General features: G+C 44.8%; 4 protein-coding genes across 8 annotated transcripts; all 4 read right to left on the bottom strand.

Annotated features, from left to right (window-relative positions):
• Positions 1–12: 12 nt before the first annotated feature.
• LOC136199696 (uncharacterized) lies at positions 13–1235 on the bottom strand. The gene has a single exon (XM_065989966.1). The coding sequence runs from the start codon at positions 1233–1235 to the stop codon at positions 129–131; it is 1107 nt and encodes a 368-aa protein (XP_065846038.1). The 3' UTR covers positions 13–128.
• LOC136199690 (uncharacterized) lies at positions 1223–5395 on the bottom strand. 2 transcript variants are annotated; one of them, XM_065989958.1, is made up of 28 exons: positions 5322–5395; positions 5163–5265; positions 5011–5111; positions 4862–4951; positions 4744–4810; positions 4593–4691; positions 4399–4537; positions 4282–4339; positions 4133–4228; positions 3977–4085; positions 3792–3924; positions 3526–3733; positions 3348–3473; positions 3253–3291; positions 3131–3196; positions 3012–3078; positions 2930–2959; positions 2833–2880; positions 2708–2778; positions 2574–2658; positions 2424–2522; positions 2140–2372; positions 1978–2087; positions 1832–1928; positions 1723–1773; positions 1604–1662; positions 1451–1547; positions 1223–1401 (listed from the first exon to the last, which is right to left on the bottom strand). In XM_065989958.1, the coding sequence occupies exons 1-28, from the start codon at positions 5370–5372 to the stop codon at positions 1336–1338; spliced, it is 2598 nt and encodes an 865-aa protein (XP_065846030.1). In that variant the 5' UTR covers positions 5373–5395; the 3' UTR covers positions 1223–1335. The 2 variants fall into 2 exon arrangements, with proteins under 2 accessions (XP_065846030.1, XP_065846031.1); XM_065989959.1 differs by lacking the exons at positions 5163–5265; positions 5322–5395 and having other exon boundaries at positions 4740–4810; positions 5011–5055.
• Positions 5396–6589: 1194 nt separating this feature from the next.
• Positions 6590–14649, bottom strand: LOC136185619 (uncharacterized). 3 transcript variants are annotated; one of them, XM_065972804.1, is made up of 23 exons: positions 14343–14649; positions 14080–14256; positions 13802–14021; positions 13596–13748; positions 13170–13546; positions 12968–13115; positions 12810–12918; positions 12629–12761; positions 12371–12578; positions 12195–12320; positions 12096–12134; positions 11978–12043; positions 11859–11925; positions 11778–11807; positions 11681–11728; positions 11560–11630; positions 11426–11510; positions 11276–11374; positions 10988–11224; positions 10826–10935; positions 10669–10772; positions 10378–10612; positions 9834–10316 (listed from the first exon to the last, which is right to left on the bottom strand). In XM_065972804.1, coding segments are annotated over exons 5-19 (1398 nt in total). In that variant the 5' UTR covers positions 13172–13546; positions 13596–13748; positions 13802–14021; positions 14080–14256; positions 14343–14649; the 3' UTR covers positions 9834–10316; positions 10378–10612; positions 10669–10772; positions 10826–10935; positions 10988–11057. The 3 variants fall into 3 exon arrangements, with proteins under 3 accessions (XP_065828867.1, XP_065828859.1, XP_065828876.1); XM_065972795.1 differs by lacking the exons at positions 11276–11374; positions 11426–11510; positions 11560–11630; ... (13 more) ...; positions 14080–14256; positions 14343–14649 and adding exons at positions 6590–7197; positions 7253–7471; positions 7523–7649; ... (5 more) ...; positions 9289–9505; positions 9567–9780 and having other exon boundaries at positions 9828–10316; positions 10988–11031; XM_065972787.1 differs by lacking the exons at positions 11276–11374; positions 11426–11510; positions 11560–11630; ... (13 more) ...; positions 14080–14256; positions 14343–14649 and adding exons at positions 6590–7197; positions 7253–7471; positions 7523–7649; ... (5 more) ...; positions 9289–9505; positions 9567–9744 and having other exon boundaries at positions 9828–10316; positions 10988–11030.
• Positions 14650–16511: 1862 nt separating this feature from the next.
• On the bottom strand, positions 16512–19565 carry LOC136185600 (uncharacterized). Of its 2 annotated transcripts, XM_065972781.1 has the most exons (8): positions 19518–19565; positions 19340–19467; positions 19247–19291; positions 18773–19192; positions 18248–18722; positions 17823–18061; positions 17342–17770; positions 16512–17258 (listed from the first exon to the last, which is right to left on the bottom strand). In XM_065972781.1, coding segments are annotated over exons 1-8 (2172 nt in total). In that variant the 5' UTR covers positions 19519–19565; the 3' UTR covers positions 16512–16823. The 2 variants fall into 2 exon arrangements, with proteins under 2 accessions (XP_065828853.1, XP_065828846.1); XM_065972774.1 differs by having other exon boundaries at positions 19340–19556.
• Positions 19566–19660: the final 95 nt, after the last annotated feature.

The following is a 19660-nucleotide window of genomic DNA, read 5'->3' as shown; positions in this document are numbered from 1 at the left end:
GTACAAAACACGTGCATGTACTACACCGTGTATTTGTACAGTACCCTTTCTCCCTACTATGTTCTCATACACTGCCCCCTAAAGACGCGAAGCGCCCAATATACCACTTTAATAAAAGATAACTCGATTCAATGATCATTGAGATCCATCATTTCGAGCTGCTTCTCGAATAATTCCACAGCGAAAGAGTACAACTCCACTTCCAATTGGTTCTCCCTCAGCAAGAAGTCGAAATCGCCCTCGCTCACAAAATGAACGTCGCTCGTGTCGCGCAGCGCCGCGACAGCCTGCTCCAGCGCCAACGATTCCGCCGAGTCGCTTTTCCAGCTGAAAAGTCGTCGAAACAATCGCAGAGTATCGTTCATGCGTTCTCGTATGCCGATCGCGTCGAAATCGCGTAGATTCCGCTTCGCCGTCGCCAAGAGATCGCGTCGCGCCTCCGCCGCCGCTTCGGCTCCGTATAGACTACATCGTTGGAGAACGCCGGCGAATTGCCTCACCTGATGATTGCGCGATCCGTACTTCTGAAAGTGGAGCGCTTCGCTGACGGCGAACTCGCGCAGCGATACGACTCGACGCGCGCCGCCGTCGCGGTAAGCGTTCACAAGTCGATTGACTGGATGACGTAAGACCGTAACGAGTCGAAACGTTTTGCGACTCAGGACGAGTTTCTCGTCGACGAGACTGTAGTCCCAGTTCATTCTCAAGCCGTCGCACTGCGAAACGCCGTCTCCGTCGCCGCCGAAAGCGATCGCGACCTGATCGGCGGCGACGGCGACGCTTTCGGACGTTCGCTCGCACACGTGATCGAGTCGGGGCGTGGGACGTCGCCACGGCTCGTTACGGCACCACGAAACGTTGTTGTATAGACGAGCGTTGGCGACGAACGCGTCGAAGAACTCGGCGCTGAGCGTCGACGGGACTTGGAGGAGGAGAAAGCGCATGGGACGCACGAGAGCGAAAGCCGATGTCCTTTTCGCGACGTCGTCGGCGAGAACGAACGCTAAAGCGTCGTGTTCGGACGCCGGCGGCGCGTTCTTTTGCGTTTCGAATAGACGTCGAAGGTTTTCCGAGTTCTTTCGACGCGCCGCGGACGTGTGGGCTTCCTTTCCGGTCGCGATCCGCGACGAAGCGTCGAAATAGAGAACGGCGGCGACGTAGAGAGCGGTGACGACGAACGGCGTCGCCGCGTATACGACGACGGGATGAACGCGAAAGAATATCGTCTTTCCCATGACCTCTTTCAGGGCGCGGTTCGCATGCTGCTTTACTCGAATTTCTATCCTGCGATCTTGCGCGCGCGCGCGTTTACGTCATCAACAAGTTGGGGCGTTTTTAGATGTGATCTATCTTTTGCAGCTGTTCGGCTAGGCGATTGACGACGGATGTCACGTCGGAAATCTAAACATATAAATGCTTAGGAAAGGAAATCGCGATTGTGGTCGTGTACCGTCAGTTCGAGGGAGTCATCTGATAGAATGAGCGATCCGCTGGCGCCGGCGCTGCGAGGAAGAGACGATTCGAGGAGAGAAAGCAGATCCTGAAGACTAGGAAAAACATATAATTAATTAAATAATTAATTAATTAATTAGGCTCTGCTGACCGAAAATTTTCGGGAACGAGTGACCAGACTTGAGTCTGATAGTCTTTTAGGACACCAGCCTGCAGACAATAAAAGACACGTTAAGCATATTCACAGCAGCAATAAAAAATATATAATACCTCCAGAAATGCAGCAAGCACTTCCGTGAAGATTTCAAAATGAGTAGTGTGCTAAATTTAGAGTTAGTCATATTATTCAGAACCATGTACAATTTGTCGATCAATATACCTGGCCGGCTAGCTTCTTGGCCAAATCGAGAGCGTTCTGCCACAAGCCACATTTCAAGTAGAGTCTCAGCGACCCAACCTCAACGTGAGATTCTCCACTGCAAACGATTCCAATTTACATTCAATGAAAATAAAAGAGCCCCATACCTGGAAAGCATTAGTTGAACTCTCGCCTTGACGGCAGCGATTGACGTGGGAGTTACAGTCGACGACACAAAAGGCGGCAGACAATCCAAAGCACGTTTGCAAAAGGGATACTAAAAAAACGCCGTAATAGTGGCACAAAACAAGAGAAACTTTCACACGTACTTCTCGAGTTTGTCGAGCAAAGAGGGAGTCGCCAGAAGTCGCTTTGTAGTTTCGTGCTTGTTGACAGAGTTTAACGAATTGAACGAGCATTTCAGGACGAACGCGATACAAGAGGCAACAGGTCAACTCGAAGATTCCGGCATAGTGAAAATCGGCTGTCTCCAGCGACGCTCCAAGAAAATTTTTCCAGTCCACGTCGCTTTCCCACGTGTGATTCTTAATGAGGTCAATGGCTGTAGAGATGGAATTAGATAGCGAGCCTGGATTAATTAAGATATTTGCACCTTCGTCTAGATTATTGATTTTCATGTAGTCAAATAGGCCGTCGAGAGTTTCGTTAGGAAAGTCTTCGGAAAGGCTTTGAAGTCGGAGAGCTTGAGCACCTAAGAAAAGAAACACGTCGCCAAAAGTGAGAAGGCTTGCACTCTACTCACTTGGTCCTGTCACCGATGAGTCGAAAAAATTTGTCTGAAGGATTTGAAGCACCTCGTCGCGAACTTTTAGAGCACCGGTCGATTCCTGCAAAATTGAATAAGCATAGAGCGTGTACGTTAATAGTCAAGCGCACTGTTGAGATAGAGCCTCTGAGTGTGGCCTCGAATTGATCAGATAGAGCGACATAGTCTTCCAGCAAAGGAACTGAAACGGCATCAAGTGATACGGTACGTTCTGCTACTTTTCGCGCATGCTAACCCATTTCGGCGTTCAGTTTCGATGATAAGGGAATAGGCTCTGTTGATACTGAAAAAGATTCAGCCTAATTGAGAGCAACGGACACAGGACTCTATACCTGGAAGCAAAGAAGACTTCGGTTTTTGACCTAGAATCAACGCTGTACGCAATTTTCTTAACCGTAAAAAAGAAAAGTTCACCTTCGGTTTTGTAAGATTTCAAAAAAGATTTGACCTTTTCGACTACCCACTGCCGATGATAAGGAAACTAAAGAAATGAGATTTACAGCAACTTCTGTCTATGTCTATCAACAACATACGTGCACCAGCATAGTCACTAATAAAGCAGGACTCTGCAAACACTCAGTGGACAAACTGTTCAATAGCTGCAGAAGCATTGATTCAGTAGAAAATAGCCATACATTAAAACACAAGTTTCTACCTTGTCAGGAACTCTTCCCTCCCCTCCACTAGATTGCGTCTTTTAAACGTAGACCACTTATAAGTGTTTGCTGTGCTTAATTACCTAAGCTTTACCTTTATAAGTGTATAAAAGCCATCTAAAGCAAACTTGTCCGCCCAAAGTCGTAGTCCCCACATGTGGCACAATTTTGAAGCCTCCGCGTGACAATCAACTATATTTATTTCACCGGTCACAGGAACCTTGAAGCGCCCACATTTTTTTATAAAACAACACATTGATATTTTGAATTACGGGAAACTGCCTGCTGTCCATTAGTGCATTTCCTGACGCAACGAGCTGCGCTTGTTCCACAATGGGCCGGCTCTTGACGTGGTACAACGTTTCATTTGTCCACAGCCCCACACCTAGGTTTGATCCATTAGCAGTCCACATCGAAACAGATCTTCCTAAGAACTGAGACGATTGCCAAATCATCAGCCCCGTAGCCAGCAAAAACATTCTAGAAAAATGAACATCATAGATAGTCAGTCTAAAGTAGCTCTTTCTGCCTACTGTACCTCACTAAACCGTTTGAAAAACAGACGCCAACAAAATTTCGGAAGGAAAAAAGCTGACAATTTTCCATGACCGTTTTAGATGCTTCGTCGAGAAATGGAGTCAGCTGGCATAAGTATTCAGAATGCGGCGTTTCTAGAGCAGCACGTGGGTACAGTAGAAATGATTTATTTACAAGACAAAGAACCTTCGTCAAAATCAAAAACGAAGATTTCTCCTAGAGACGAAAGAGCAATCAATTGATTGGTAATATGATGCGAATGCAGACACAAAAGACGACTTTTCTCCAGTGTGCACTAAAAAAAGTTAGAGGAACAGGTGGCCAGGAACTACATATAGCCACCTTTTGAACAGTGTACTCCAATCTAGATGAGAGTGTCTTAAAATCTAATGCGGGAGTGGATTTGATCAACGGAACTCCATAGTTCCATATAAAAGGCTGAATAAATAGTTGCGTCATTAAAAATGATTACCAAATATGTGCGTATGCACTTTAGTCTGTCCTGTTGCTGAATGATGAAAGAGCAGAACGTTTTCTTCGTCTGAGTGTCTGTCTCAATAGATAAATACTAATGTCTCCTCAAACCCATAGGTTCATACTGTACTTACAAGCAAATTCCTGCGGTCGTCTGATGAATGCTCAAAAGAGGACAGTTTCTCATTATTGAAGTGGCTTTGCCAATGCTCGCAGATTCCCCGCGCACGTCAAAAGATCGCGTGTACACAGTCCATCGTCCAACGCCGCTTTCTAAGAAAATACACGTCTGACGTCTCCCTCTCCTTAATTAATTAAAATAACTCACCCTTTCTGTCTCTTTCGCACCAGACAAAAGAGCCGTCGAGCGCGTTCAGCAGCACAGAGCCCACGCTGATATCTGCTCCAACGGCCAACCGAAGTGACTCTAAAAACACAGTTGACTAACAACGTCGACACACGCACACAGACCCACGTGCCTTGTAGAGCCCACGTATATCCCGACAAGTTGAATCTCCACACATCAGCAGTCCCATCCAAGTGAATCTGTAGGAAAAACAGTTACAACCATACCAGTGATAAAACCCAGACTCTAACCACAATTGCAACAGAAGGACGATCTTTCAAAAACACCAAGTCCACAATGGGCGAAGTTTCGTCGACGTAAGCGAGCAGACCAGAGAACAGCTAATAAATGGGGGGAGGAGCATCTACAAGTGTCCTTGACGTCTTTAGGCTTTTCAAACCTCTCTCGTTTTTTTGCCCTTTGTCATGGCATCGGTGAGCGCTCGACAGTTGACGAAACGTTTGACGTGGGGCGTGACGTCAAAAGCGAGCAGCGTTTTACCTTTATTTTTTGCACGATGCGATTACTATGAATCATTGTTTTCTGCTGCACCTTTGTCGAAAGCAACGTAGAGATGACCGGGATTCTCCCAGACGCGAAAAACGGATAATTTCGAGTCGTTTTCGCCTCCTTGCCACGTAGCATCGCGAAGGAACTGAACCAAAGCAGACGACGGTTTACAAGCATACGTATGACAACTCGCAGACGTGCCTGAATGCCTCTGAGGCTAGGAATCGCCTCTGCAATCTTCCTCACGTTCATAAGTTAGGGTCCAGAGGTACGCGTGCGCACTAGGTTTCATCACACATGGCAATGTAAACTAGAGAATGATGGCCCGGTGTTCACCGTGTTGCCATCATGCAGAGCCTCCCACCGCTTACCGTACGCGAGTGCATAACATAGTGTGACGTCATAGTTTTTATGCTGTCACATATTCACGTTGTCATTACAGCCGTTAGCTACTACTAGTACAGCTCAGTCCTACCTACATACTGTAAATACAGTACTTGTATGATTGCTGTGTTTTCCTAATTAGGCGCTTTTCTGACGTACAGTACAGTGCGTGCCAGCATAAATGGCCACAAAATGTGCGCTAAGATCACTGTAGATCACTCGCTGCAAGACATACAGTGTCACTGTGTGTCAACGAAAATCACTCTAATGCCTATTTTAAACAGGGATGTCAGTTTGATTTTTGTGGGACGTACACTCCCAAAGATTTAAATTTTTTGCAAGTTTAGCGCGCGCTAATAAAAAGTTTCTGAAATGGCAAATTTTGTAAAGGAAAGAACATTTTCAAATTCGCCGATAATAAATTTCTAAACAATGCACGTGAGAAGCCATTTATAGAGTGAGTTTCTTTCTAACTTGATCCCTAACGGAAAAAAATGCATTTCTATTTACGTCACGTGACATCCGTTTCTTTCCACCGAATTACTGTATTGAAAATCAAAGATAATGAAGTTTTAGAAAATGGTATAAAGTGACAGATAAGTTTATGAAAGCCGTCATATGTTGTTTGAAACTGGAAAAAAACGAACTTTTCTGTGTCTTAGCAAAACGTATAGAAACGTTGTCTGCGGTGAAATCAAAACCGTTTTCTTACAAAATAGACGTAAATAGAAATGCTAGACTTCATTGGAAATCCTTGATGTGACGATCAAACGTCAAAACTACGCCAAATGTAAACTACGCTCTGAATTCCTCGCGCGCTACTAAAAGTCCCGTTTGGCCATTTATGCTGGCACGCACTGTACTGTATTTGATAATGTGCTCTGTATTTGAGGAGGACCTATGCATGTGTACGGGAAGTGTACGGGTCATATTTCCTGTTACCCGTACACGCGTACATACCCACCCATATACTGTACATGTGACTGGATACTTTTGATTGTGACGTCAGAGCGTGACAATAAAAACTGTTGTTTCGGTTTCTCAGCGCATTTATAACACGGAAAATAGCACAGATCAATTGGAAATAAGGGTTTCTAAGCATTTTTTTCGTTTCTGAAAGAAAAAACGCTTTATTCGCGCCGTAAATCGCCTTTTTCGGGTCACCGTTTTCGGCCCTATGTCACGCATGCGCTTTACAAAGTGAGGGTTTTTCTTATGTGACGTCACAATGCCGAGCGTGACGAACAGACAGACAGACAGACAGACAGACAGACAGACAGACAGACATACAGACACTTCCGGCCCTAAGATCACGTTTGAAAGAGCCTCCCTCCGTCGTTATACGGGCTCCACCCGTACAACTGTGGTGGTCGGCTCCACAATACATGAACGGGACGTGAACGCTCATAACACGCAAACAATAAGCACATAAATTAGTCAAGCCACGACTCACACGTCACTACAGCGTTCAACGGCATACAATTCATTTGTCCTTCCTGAAAATCTTCGTCAGGAATTCATTGAAAAAGATTCCCCTTTCGTCTGCTTTGGATTCGTTCAGGAGACGCAGGAACTTTGCCATGTTGTCTTCGTTGTTTTTCCAAAGATAATCGACCGTCTTGTCTGAACTTCCCAGCTCCGACATCTTCCCCCAGTGTGGCAGAGGTTTAACACCGGCACAGCCTTCCCATTTCTAAATTAAATATTTACGCCTATACGCTAACTGGATCAAACAATACGAGACCTACTGCTGCCACTTCTCGAGCAAACTTCTCCCACATGGTTCTGTTGGCTGCAAGGCCCAGTACTTCAATGTACGCGACTTTCAGATAATCAGATTCATGTGAGTTTCCAACCACTGCCGGACACAAGTAGCTCTTGCTGTCAGACATGAATCTCATTTCAAAGCACATAGACATTGGATACTCTCCCATTTTGTGATATTTCTTTACAACGTCAACTACGGCCTAAACGTTTAGTCCAATTTTACGCAAACTACCTGCTAATTTGCTGATCACCTGACAAGCATCGGCAATGTTTTGGTAGTCTGAATCAATTTTGAATGCATATTCTAAATCGTAAACGTGAAATCCTTGAGTAACCCAAGGTTGGTAGTGAATTGCACGAGGTAGTTCCTGAATAATTCTAAAAAAATTAGCGTTTTCTTTGGCACTTTTCCTAACAAGCATGCGTTGCATACTTCTTTTTCTCGCCTATCTCGAATCCATAGACAGGGATAGCGCTCATGGTGTAGTGTGCCAGCGTTGTAAACAAAGGAGTTAGGTGTAGATACTTGGATAGATAAGATGGAATGTCCCTAAAAACTATTGCCTGGAAAAGCCCAATGGCACACTTTGCCCAATAGTAGAGCTCGCCCTCTACTGGTTTATCAGCCTCTGCAAAAAGTTACGTATATTATAAAGAGAAGTCTTTTGATTTCCTCAAAAGCACCTGACTCGTTTTTCTCTCGGACCGTTTTCACAACGAGCTTGTCTTTTTCCGCAATCCACTCTGACTTAGAACGTTCCTTGACATCTGGAGCAGCGCTGAGAAGAAGTTGTGCCAATATATTTTCATCCGGTGGCGAATCCTGTTTCCCTAAACTTGCAGCTGCATATGGATTGCTGTTGTACGGAAACCAGAAAATTTCAGATGAAATATTGGACGTTTCCACTAGTTTCTAGAAGATCAAATTAAACGGGCAAAAACCCCAAATGAAGATTTACTAAAGTATCCTCAAACCTAAAATAGCTACCGCTAGCTTAATTAACAAACTGTAGCTGCCGTTAATTATCGTATCTACTATTGGTTACTATTACACCTGTTCAAAGCTGCTAAGCCTACCTTTAGCGCTGACGGGACGACCAAAGTGTCTCCGACTGTGTGGGACTTGTTATCGTTGACCGTCACGACGATTCTCTGTTCGGGAGTGATTTTGAACGTGATTTCGTAAATGAAGCCAAAAAGGCCCATGCTCGTCGTAACAGCGTTCAGCAGATCTTCGTTAGATCTGGAGTACGTCTGCAAAACCCCGTCACTGTTGACAATCGTTATTTTTTCGACCAAATCAGGGTGGGCCTTGCACCCTCTACCAGTACCCTAAGAACACGAAATGCTTACAATGACAACTATTCTGTAACTTTTAATTACTCACATGACAACCAGTGCCGATTATTCCCCCATAGGTGACTCCTCCCAAAACTGTGTTAAAGGGAAAGCAGTAATCGTTCTCCAGTTGATGGCGTTTGCACTCATACGTAGTCACGTTGCATTTGATTGTGACGTGTTCCCCAGAAAGCCGAATTCGCTCGCCGAAAGAACACAGCTCAAAAAGATCTGTTCTGATAAGTACTTGGTCCGGATCGGGATAAAGGTTGGTCCAGCTATGAGTTGAGCCGCACACGCGAACTTTCATTTGCGCCTTTTTGACCCAGCGGATCAAAGACTTGACCGCGTTAAGGTTCCACGGAAAGAAAACTAGCACCGACGCCTCTACGTTTTCAGCCCAATTTGAAAATTGCATCCGCACACCTAAAAAAGCAATATAAATTATTTTCGCCTGTCGGGACACAGAATTTACCGAGTGTCTGTATGCGTCTTTTAGCTTCTTCCCGTGTCAGGCCTTTAGTCGCCGATCTCTCAATTTCTGATGAAAGACTGACATTCTTTCCCGTTAAGGAGATATCCTCGAAACGTTCGCCTATCTTCAGGCGACGAAGTTCAGATTCGCGAATGACTAAAGAACACCGTCGAACTCATTCTAGTTGTATTGCCACGTTCTCACCCTTTCGATCAAGATAAACTCGCCTCTGACGACAATCGTCTCTGCTGTAAGAAAACCACTCATTGCAAGGAAAGCAGTAGGCCGTTTCTGTGAATAGGTCTTCAATCGTAATCGAAAGCAAGTGCCAACTGCGGTCGAGCAGCGGCGTGACGCGATGATCCACCTCCACCAAGTCGACATGTCCCACGCTCTGGCTCGAAAGCTCAAACACGTCTTCCTGAGAAAGCCAAAGCCACGCGGATATTAGCAGAATTTGCATCAATCTATAAAGTGCCTACCGATTGAGAAAGGAACAAGGCGTCGTCGTCATTCACAGCGTGCTTTTTGTCAAGGTCGAATTTTAGAGTTCCCTTTGCGCCCGTGATTGTCACGGTAACGTTCGTGTTGGCGCTCTCATCGCTGTCACCAGTGTGAACACGAATACGGTAGCCGACTTTGCCTGTTGCCATTTCAAATCTAAGTGATTAAAACAGCGAATTATTCACCACAAACCTATATAATAACGCTGGCGAGATTCATTAATTAAGTTAGGAGCTCACTTTCAGGTAGGCCACCGAAGATGCCGAATTTGTTTCAGAACGGCGGTGCGAGGGAATGAAGAAGGAAAAGAAGTCGCCCCCCTATTTGTACTCTCTTCGGAGCCATTCCTCTTTCCTTATATGGTCTTCCGCGAGCCACTCATTCCTTATTCAGTCTGGAAGCTAGGCGCGCGCTTCGCTTCCACCGCAGCGAAGGGCCCACCTCCATATACTTTTCCTTATAATAATAATAATATGGTCTTCCGAGCCACTCATTCCTTATTCAGTCTGGAAGCCAGACGCGCTTCGCTTCCTACCCGGTCCCCAGCGAAGGGTCCGCCTCCAGACTATTCCTTATTTAGTCTGGAAGCCAGACGCGCTTCGCTTCCTCCCCGTGCAGCGAAGGGTCCGCCTCCAGACTATTCGGATAGTACGCGGTGACATCAAAAGAGCCGTCGAGCGCAGCAGAGCCCACGCTGATATCTGCTCCAACGGCCAACCGAATTGACTCTAAAAGCCAGAAAAACACAGTTGACTAACAACGTCGACAAACGCACACAGACCCACGTGCCTTTGGTACATCTGTAAAATTTATTTCTGTAGGAGACATCAACTCAGACAAGTCTCAATAAGTGGGGGGAGGAGCATCTGCAAGTCAGTGTCCATGACGTCTTTAGGCTTCTCAAACCTCTCTCGTTTTTTGCCCTTTGTCATGGCATCGGTGAGTGCTCGACAGGTGACGAAACGTTTGACGTAGGGCGTGACGTCGAGAGGCGTTTGACCTTTATTTCAAAATGAGTAGTGTGCTAAATTTAGAGTTAGTTATATTATTCGGAACCATGTACAATTTGTCAATCAATACCTGGCCGGCTAGCTTCTTGGCCAAATCGAGAGCGTTCTGCCACAAGCCACATTTCAAGTAGAGTCTCAGCGACCCAACCTCAACGTGAGATTCCCCACTGCAAACTATTCCAATTTACATCAAATTTACATTCAATGAAAATAAAAGAGCCCCATACCTGGAAAGCATTAGTTGAACTCTCGCCTTGACGGCAGCGATTGACGTGGGAGTTACAGTCGACGACACAAAAGGCGGAAGACAATCCAAAGCACGTTTGCAAAAGGGATACTAAAAAAACGCCGTACTAGTGGCACAAAACAAGAGAAACTTTCACACGTACTTCTCGAGTTTGTCGAGCGAAGAGGGAGTCGCCAGAAGTCGCTTTGTAGTTTCGTGCTTGTTGACAGAGTTTAATTAACGAATTGAACGAGCATTTCAGGACGAACGCGATACAATAGGCAACAGGTCAACTCGAAGATTCCGGCATAGTGAAAATCGGCTGTCTCCAGCGACGCTCCGAGAAAATTTTTCCAGTCCACGTCGCTTTCCCACGTGTGATTCTTAATGAGGTCAATGGCTGTAGAGATGGAACTAGATAGGGAGCCTGGATTAATTAAGATATTTGCACCTTCGTCCAGATTATTGATTTTCATGTAGTCAAATAGGCCGTCGAGAGTTTCGTTCGGAAAGTCTTCGGAAAGGCTTTGAAGTTGAAGAGCTTGAGCACCTAAGAAAAGAAACATGTCGCCATAAATGAGAAGGCTTGCACTCTACTCACTTGGTCCTGTCACTGATGAGTCGAAAAAATTTGTCTGAAGAATTTGAAGCACCTCGTCGCGAACTTTTAGAGCACCGGTCGATTCCTGCAAAAATGAGTAAGCATAGAGCGTGTACGTTGATAGTCAAGCGCACTGTTGAGATAGTGCCTCTGAGTGTGGCCTCAAATTGATCAGATAGAGCGACATAGTCTTCCAGCAAAGGAACTGAAACGGCATCAAGTGATACGGTACGTTCTGCTACTTTGCATGCTAACCCATTTCGGCGTTCAGTTTCGATGATAAGGGAATAGGCTCTGTTGATACTAAAAAAGATTGAGTGTAATTGAGAGCAACGGACATAAGACTCTATACCTGGAAGCAAAGAAGACTTCGGTTTTTGACCTAGAATCAACGCTGCACGCAATTTTCTCAACCGTAAAAAGAAAAGTTCACCTTCGGTTTTGTAAGATTTCAAAAAAGATTTGACCTTTTCGACTACCCACTGCCGATGATAAGGAAACTAAAGGAATGAGATTTACAGCCATTTCTGTCTATGTCTATCAACAACATACGTGCACCAGCATAGTCACTAATAAAGCAGGACTCTGCAAACACTCAGTGGACAAACTGTTCAAAAGCTGCAGAAGCATTCAGTAGAAAATAGCCATACATTAAAACACAAGTTTCTACCTTGTCAGGGACTCTTCCCTCCCCTCCACTAGATTGCGTCTTTTAATTAAACGTAGACCACTTATAAGTGTTTGCTGTGCTTAATTAACTAAGCCTTACCTTTATAAGTGTATACAAGCCATCTAAAGCAAACTTGTCCGCCCAAAGTTGTAGTCCCCACATGTGGCACAATTTCGAAGCCTCCGCGTGACAATCAACAATATTTATTTCACCGGTCACAGGAACCTTGAAGCGCTCACATTTTTATAAAACAACACATTGATATTTTGAATTACGGGAAACTGCCTGCTGTCCATTAGTGCATTTCCTGACGCAACGAGCTGCGCTTGTTCCACAATGGGCCGGCTCTTGACGTGGTACAACGTTTCATTCGTCCACAGCCCCACACCTAGGTTTGATCCATTAGCAGTCCACATAGAAACAGATCTTCCTAAGAACTGAGACGATTGCCAAATCATCAGCCCTGTAGCCAGCAAAAACATTCTAGAAAAATGAAGATCATAGATAGAAATGGCTCTTTCTGCCTACTGTACCTCACTAAACCGTTTGAAAAACAGACACCAACAAAATTTCGGAAGGAAAAAAGCTGACAATTTTCCATGACCGTTTTCGATGCTTCGTCGAGAAATGGAGTCAGCTGGCATAAGTATTCAGAATGCGGCGTTTCTAAAGCAGCACGTGGGTACAGTAGAAATGATTTACAAGACAAAGAACCTTCGTCAAAATCAAAAACGAAGATTTCTCCTAGAGACGAAAGAGCAATCAATTGATTGGTAATATGATGTGAGTGCAGACACAAAAGACGACTTTTCTCCAGTGTGCACTAAAAAAAAGATAGGAACAGGTGGTCAGGAACTACATATAGCCAGCACCTTTTGAACAGTGTGCTCCAATCTAGATGAGAGTGTCTTAAAATCTAATGCGGGGGTGGACTTGATCAACGGAACTCCATAGTTCCATATAAAAGGCTGAATAAATAGTTGCGTCATTAGGGTGGGCCTTGCATCCTCTACCAGTACCCTAAGAACACGAAACGCTTACAATAACAAATATTCTGTGACTTGAATTACTCACATGACAACCAGTGCCAATTATTCCCCCATAGGTGACTCCTCCCAAAACTGTGTTAAAGGGAAAGCAGTAATCGTTCTCCAGTTGATGACGTTTGCACTCATACGTAGTCACGTTGCATTTGATTGTGACGAGATTGCCCGAAAGCCGAATTCGCTCGCGCCTAGGTCGCAGCTCAAAATGATCCGTTCTGATAAGTACTTGGTCCGGATCGGGATAAAGGTTGGTCCAGCTATGCGTTGCGCCGCACACGCGAACTTTCATTTGCGCCTTTTTGACCAAGTGGATCAAAGACCCGACCAGGCGAAGGTTCCACGGAAAGAAAACTAGCACCGTCGTCTCTACGTTTTCACCCCAATTCGAAAATTGCATCCGCACACCTAAAAAAGCAATATGAATTATTTTCGCCTGTCGGGACACAGAATTTACCGAGTGTCTGTATGCGTCTTTTAGCTTCTTCCGGTGTCAGTTCTTTAATCGGCAATTTCACAATTTCTGAAAGTCTGACATTGTTTCCTGTTAAGGGGATATCCTCGAAACGTTCGCCTTTCTTGAGGCGATGAAGTTCAGATTTGCTAATGACTAAAGAACAGAGAGTCTGGAACTCATTCTAGTTCTATTGCCCACGTTCTCACTCTTTCGATCAAGATAAACTCGACTCTGACGACAATCGTCTCGGCTGTAAGAAAACCACTCATTGCAAGGAAAGCAGTAGGCCGTTTCTGTGGACAGGTCTTCAATTGTAATCGAAAGCAAGTACCAACTGCGGTCGAGCAGCGGCGTGACGCGATGATCCACCTCCACCAAGTCGACATCTCCCACGCTAATCTGGCTCGAAAGTTCAAACACTTCTTCCTGAAAGCCCCGCGGACATTAGCCGCATTTCGCAGCAATCTATGAAGTGCATGCCTACCGATTGAGAAAGGAACAAGGCGCCGCCGGCATTCGCAGCGTGCTTTTTGTCGAGGTCGAATTCCAGAGTTCCCTTTGCGCCCGTGATTCTCACGGTAACGTTCGCGTCGGCGCTCTCATCGCTGTCACCCGTGTGAACACGAATACGGTAACCAACTTTTCCTGTTGCCATTTAAATCTAAGTGAACAACAGAGCGAATTATTCACGACAAACCAACTAGACTACTATAATAACGCTCGCGAGATTCATTAATAAGAGCTCACTTTCAGGCCACCGAAGATGCCGAATTTGTTGCAGAACGGCGGTGCGAGCGAATGAAAAAGGAAAAAAAGTCGACCCTATTTGTATTCTCTTCCGAGCCACTACTCATTCCTTATATGGTCTTTCCGAGCCACTCATTCCTTATTAGTCTGGAGGCCAGACTCTTTCGCTCCTCCCCAGCGAAGGGTCCGCCTCCAGACTATTCATATATGGTTCTTCCAAGCCACTCATTCCCTATATGGTCTTCCGAGCGACTTATTATTCCTTAATTAGGGGGCGTGGTGCGCGCTAGTGGGTCTGGAAATCGAGGCTACGTGCGGCGGCCGTGCTTCACGGTGCTTGGCCCATCGTGGATTGAGACTGAGTGCTTATCTGGTACCAGAAGCATAGGCAAGCACCTAACAAATAGGACGAAGACTCGGTGAGAAATGTTATCTTACCCCCGTACGGCGGTTCTTCCTAAGAACTGAGACGATTGCCAAATCATCAGCCCCGTAGCCAGCAAAAACATTCTAGAAAAATGAAGATCATAGATAGAAATGGCTCTTTCTGCCTACTGTACCTCACTAAACCGTTTGAAAAACTGACACCAACAAAATTTCGGAAGGAAAAAAGCTGACAATTTTCCATGACCGTTTTAGATGCTTCGTCGAGAAATGGAGTCAGCTGGCATAAGTATTCAGAATGCGGCGTTTCTAGAGCAGCACGTGGGTACTGTACAGTAGAAATGGTTTACAAGACAAAGAACCTTCGTCAAAATCAAAAACGAAGATTTCTCCTAGAGACGAAAGAGCAATCAATTGATTGGTAATATGATGTGAGTGCAGACACAAAAGACGACTTTTCTCCAGTGTGCACTAAAAAAAGTTAGGAACAGGTGGTCAGGAACTACATATAGCACCTTTTGAACAGTGTACTCCAATCTAGATGAGAGTGTCTTAAAATCTAATGCGGGAGTGGATTTGATCAACGGAACTCCATAGTTCCATATAAAAGGCTGAATAAATAGTTGCGTCATTAACAATGATTACCAAATATGTGCGTATGCACTTTAGTCTGTCCTGTTGCTGAATGATGAAAGAGCAGAACGTTTTCCTCGTCTGAGTGTCTGTCTCAATAGATAAATACTAATGCCTCCTCAAACCCATAGGTTCGTACTTACAAGCAAATTCCGGCTGTCGTCTGATGAATGCTCAAAAGAGGACAGTTTCTCATTATCGAAGTGGCTTTGCCAATGCTAGAAGATTCCCCGCGCACGTCAAAAGATCGCGTGTACACAGTCCATCGTCCAACGCCGCTTTCTAAGAAAATACACGTCTGACGTCTCCCTCTCCTTAATTAATTAAAACAAAAGAACTCACCCTTTCTGTCTCTTTCGCACCAGACAAAAGAGCCGTCAAGCGCGTTCAGCAGCACAGAGCCCACGCTGATATCTGCTCCAACGGCCAACCGAATTGACTCTAAAAGCCACAGTTGTGACTAACAACGTCGACTCACGCACACAGACCCACGTGCCTTGTAGAGCCCAGGTATATCCCGACAAGTATCTCCACACATCAGCAGTCCCATCCACGTGAATCTGTAGGAAAAACAGTCACAACCATGCCAGTGATAAAACTCAGACTCTAACCACAATTGCAACAGAAGGACGATCTTTCAAAAACACCAAGTCCAAAATAGGTGAAGTTTCGTCGACGTAAGCGAGCAAACCAGAGAACAGCTAATAAGTCGGGGGAGGAGCATCTTCTACAAGTGTCCATGACGTCTTTAGGCTTTTCAAACCTCTCTCGTTTTTTTTCCCTTTGTCATGGCATCCGCCAGCGCTCGACAGTTGACGAAACGTTTGACGTGGGGCGTGACGTCAAAAGCAAGTAGCGTTTTACCTTTATTTTTTTGCACGATGCGATTACTACAACCAATTGTTTTCTGCTGCACCTTTGTCGAAAGCAACGTAGAGATGACCCGGATTCTCCCAGACGCGAAAAACGGATAATTTCGAGTCGTCTTCGCCTCCTTGCCACGTAGCATCGCGAAGGAACTAAACCAAAGCAGACGACGGTTTACGAGCATACGTATTTCAACTCGCGGGCATGCCTGAATGCCTCTGAGGCTGGGAATCGTCTCGGCAATCCTCCTCACATACAGACCCACCAACGCATGCGCATTAGGCGTTTCATAACATACATACGTACATTTGGATAAATCCTTAAAAACACATTAGATAAGGAAAAGTTGGGAAGGGGAGCAAAACACACACACAAACAATCACACAAAGAGAAATAGCGAATGTCTGTGTCCGGGGGCCCCAAAGATGGGCGATGGTTAGCGCTGGGCACGATGGCCATACATACATACATACATACATACATACATACATACATACATACATACATACATACATACATACATACATACATACATACATACATACAATGAATGAAGTCCTCAGCACCTGTGCAAAGAGGCAGACTGCACGAACTAGACTAACATTTTCCAGCACAATCACTAGTATCCCTAACATCATTATCTATATCATCTTCAGATCTAAACAGCAAAATAAGAGTTCCATTCATTCGAATCATTCTCGGTTGATCAATCTTAAAACCAAAAGGGATGTGGAAAATTTGACTAAATGTACCATAGACACATGTATCTGAAGAAACGACTTTACTGGCTTCATAATCAGCTTTACCAGCTGGAAGAAACTCGTTTCTATCAGGGTCTAGTGATTCGCTTAGCATGTCAAAGAGCCTTGGCTCTGTCTTCATTCCCGTCACTTGGACAACGACATGTCCAGGCTTTGTTTCAGAGTGGTCACATTTTTGAGATACGCGAATATCGTTTAGCGATCCTGGCACTTCAAGAAAAACGAACCTACACGGCTGTCCCTTTTTCGTCCTGTACGTTGCGACGAAAGCCTATAAACAGTAAAGACAATTGAATAATGCAGACAAACCATGAGCAAGCATAGAACTATATTTACAACGACACGCTCACATACCGATGGATTGTATTCTTTAATTTTTCCGTAGAAATGATCTGGATGAGGCACCACCAACTTAATAGGCTGATCTTCTGCTCGTTTTATCGGTCTAAAAACCAATGTGTTTGACTCGATATTGATGTCTGTTCTAATCTTTTCGACATTGCGAAGAAATCCCTTATTTAGCAAAATAGTAGCGTGAAGGGCAATTTGCTCAGCAACCGCACAAAGAGACTTTGAGCCGCTGTCAAGGCGTCTCAGAACGGTAATCCATTTTCGAAGTACTAGAAACACTTTTTCATTGTAATTCCTTCCTTCCCCTTCGTTTAGCATTAGGCAGACGTGTCGTACACCAACAGTATTATCCTCAACTCCTCTACGAAAATAATTTATGCCCTCATCAGGGTCTAGGAAATACCTGCCTTTATAAACAGCAGTCACGTTTTTCTGCCAAAAAAGATGATTTAGAAAGTAAAATCATTTTTTATATGCTGCTCACTTCAAAAAGGGTATCTCTTTCGTCAGCATTTTTAGAAAAGCGAAAGTTGTGAATGACAAAGATTTCCTTACATTTTGAGTGGTCCCCTCTGCACAAGCTTGACCATCTGTCAATTAGGTAAAGCAAAAATAGCTCATCACCAAAGGTCATCTCGTTCATGATAAAAATAATAAATTCAGAAAGCTGTAGAGCCATTGAATGAATGAAATCTTCATACAACTTTGATGGAAATCTTAAATCTAAAAGTGAAAGCATTTATAAAAAAACAGACGATGTTATTTCCTATGAGTCTTTTATGAGTCTCTCAAAAAGTCAAACAGAAGCCAATTTCTAAGCAGGCAGAATGCCTGCTAACTCTTAACTATTTAATGAGCACATTATTGCTCTTTGTACTGCTACCGATAGCACACAGCATATAAACCTACCTTTATCTTTCCAAACAATAGGATGATTCGATCCAGCGGTATCAATTAGTACGTGATAGTGAGCATTCTGAGTTTCACTACTACTTCCATCAGTTGTAGAGATCCACTTGAAGCTGAGGCCTTCTGTTTTGGACGTCATGCCTTGACTGGGTAAATCGTATTTGGCTAGTCGACTCGTGATCCATGTCTTCCCACGGTTAAAATGACCTAATATTCCAATTGTTACCCCGTTTAGCGGTTTCATTTTGAGAGCATCATGGCCTCTGGGTAGCTCAACTTGCCACTCCCCGCGATCTCCACAAAGATCACTAACGTTGCAAGAAAGAACGGCGTCATAAAATCTTTTTGATTCCGATCCCCCCTCAGAAACAGAAGATCCTGATGTGGACGAACCCAATTCGTATGACCTTGATTCAGGTGACCTCAACTCAAATGGCCCCACAGAGCGGGATGACTCCGCAGAGACGAATGAACCCTGAGAGATCTAGCCTCTCTGAGCCATCGTTCGTACTGCTATAGACTTACCTCGTTATTAGAAGAGGCAGATGTGCGTGAAGCGCTACAGAGATCTTCGTCAGTTTGAGTGACGAAAGACGACATCAGATTTTCGCGCTTTTCTCGTATCAGACGAGAAAGGTACGTATTCGGCGGCATCAGAGCTTCCAAAGCATTGCAGAACGCTTCCAACGATCCTGGACCTCTCTTCGAGAGATACTTCCAAATCAAAGTGTGCACTTTGTCTCGAGAAGTTGGCTGACATTCAATATCCTCCCACTCCATTTCATAAATCAGAGACTTCTCCATCAAGCAATGACAAAGATTCAGCGACAAGACAAGATGATTCGTTATTTCATTCATAAGTGGACCAACTACGGAATCCCATTCGCTACGGATCCCGCCAAGGACAGCTGGATGGGCAGACAAAAGCTTGATCTTCTGCTCAGACTGAGACACGGTGTGGATGACCTCGCGAGAACGTTTATGTTGGGAAAAACTTACTTCTTCGAGTGTCTTCGAAAGACGTTCCATTTTTCCTCTCGTAATCTACGAGAAGATGTTGCATTATGAAAAGTGCACACTAATTCGCTTAACCTGAGTCCGAAAACGCGTCAATTCATCACTTTCTTCGATGGATCTTTTCGCTATTGCTAGCTTTTCAGTGTGAATCTTTGTTTGAAGATTAACGAGATCGTCTGCGCTCATTCCGAACTGCGAAAACACTTGAAGAAGCTTATACAGAGAACTTAGGTCGGGCGAACGGCGAATGTACTCAAAGATGACGTCCATATTGCCTAGTCTGGAGACCACACCCTTCCCTATGCCACGGTCACGTGCAAGGGTCAGGTGACCTGACTAATTGCAACCTCCGGTTGATTCCCCACCCACCAGGGCGCGCGCGGGCTTAGCCCGCGC

Source organism: Oscarella lobularis, chromosome 1 (genome assembly GCF_947507565.1).
Source record: "Oscarella lobularis chromosome 1, ooOscLobu1.1, whole genome shotgun sequence".
In the NCBI taxonomy this organism is placed as follows: Eukaryota; Metazoa; Porifera; class Homoscleromorpha; order Homosclerophorida; family Oscarellidae; genus Oscarella; species Oscarella lobularis.
Note: the sequence above shows the minus strand (reverse complement) of the source record. Positions and strands in the feature narration are given on the sequence as shown.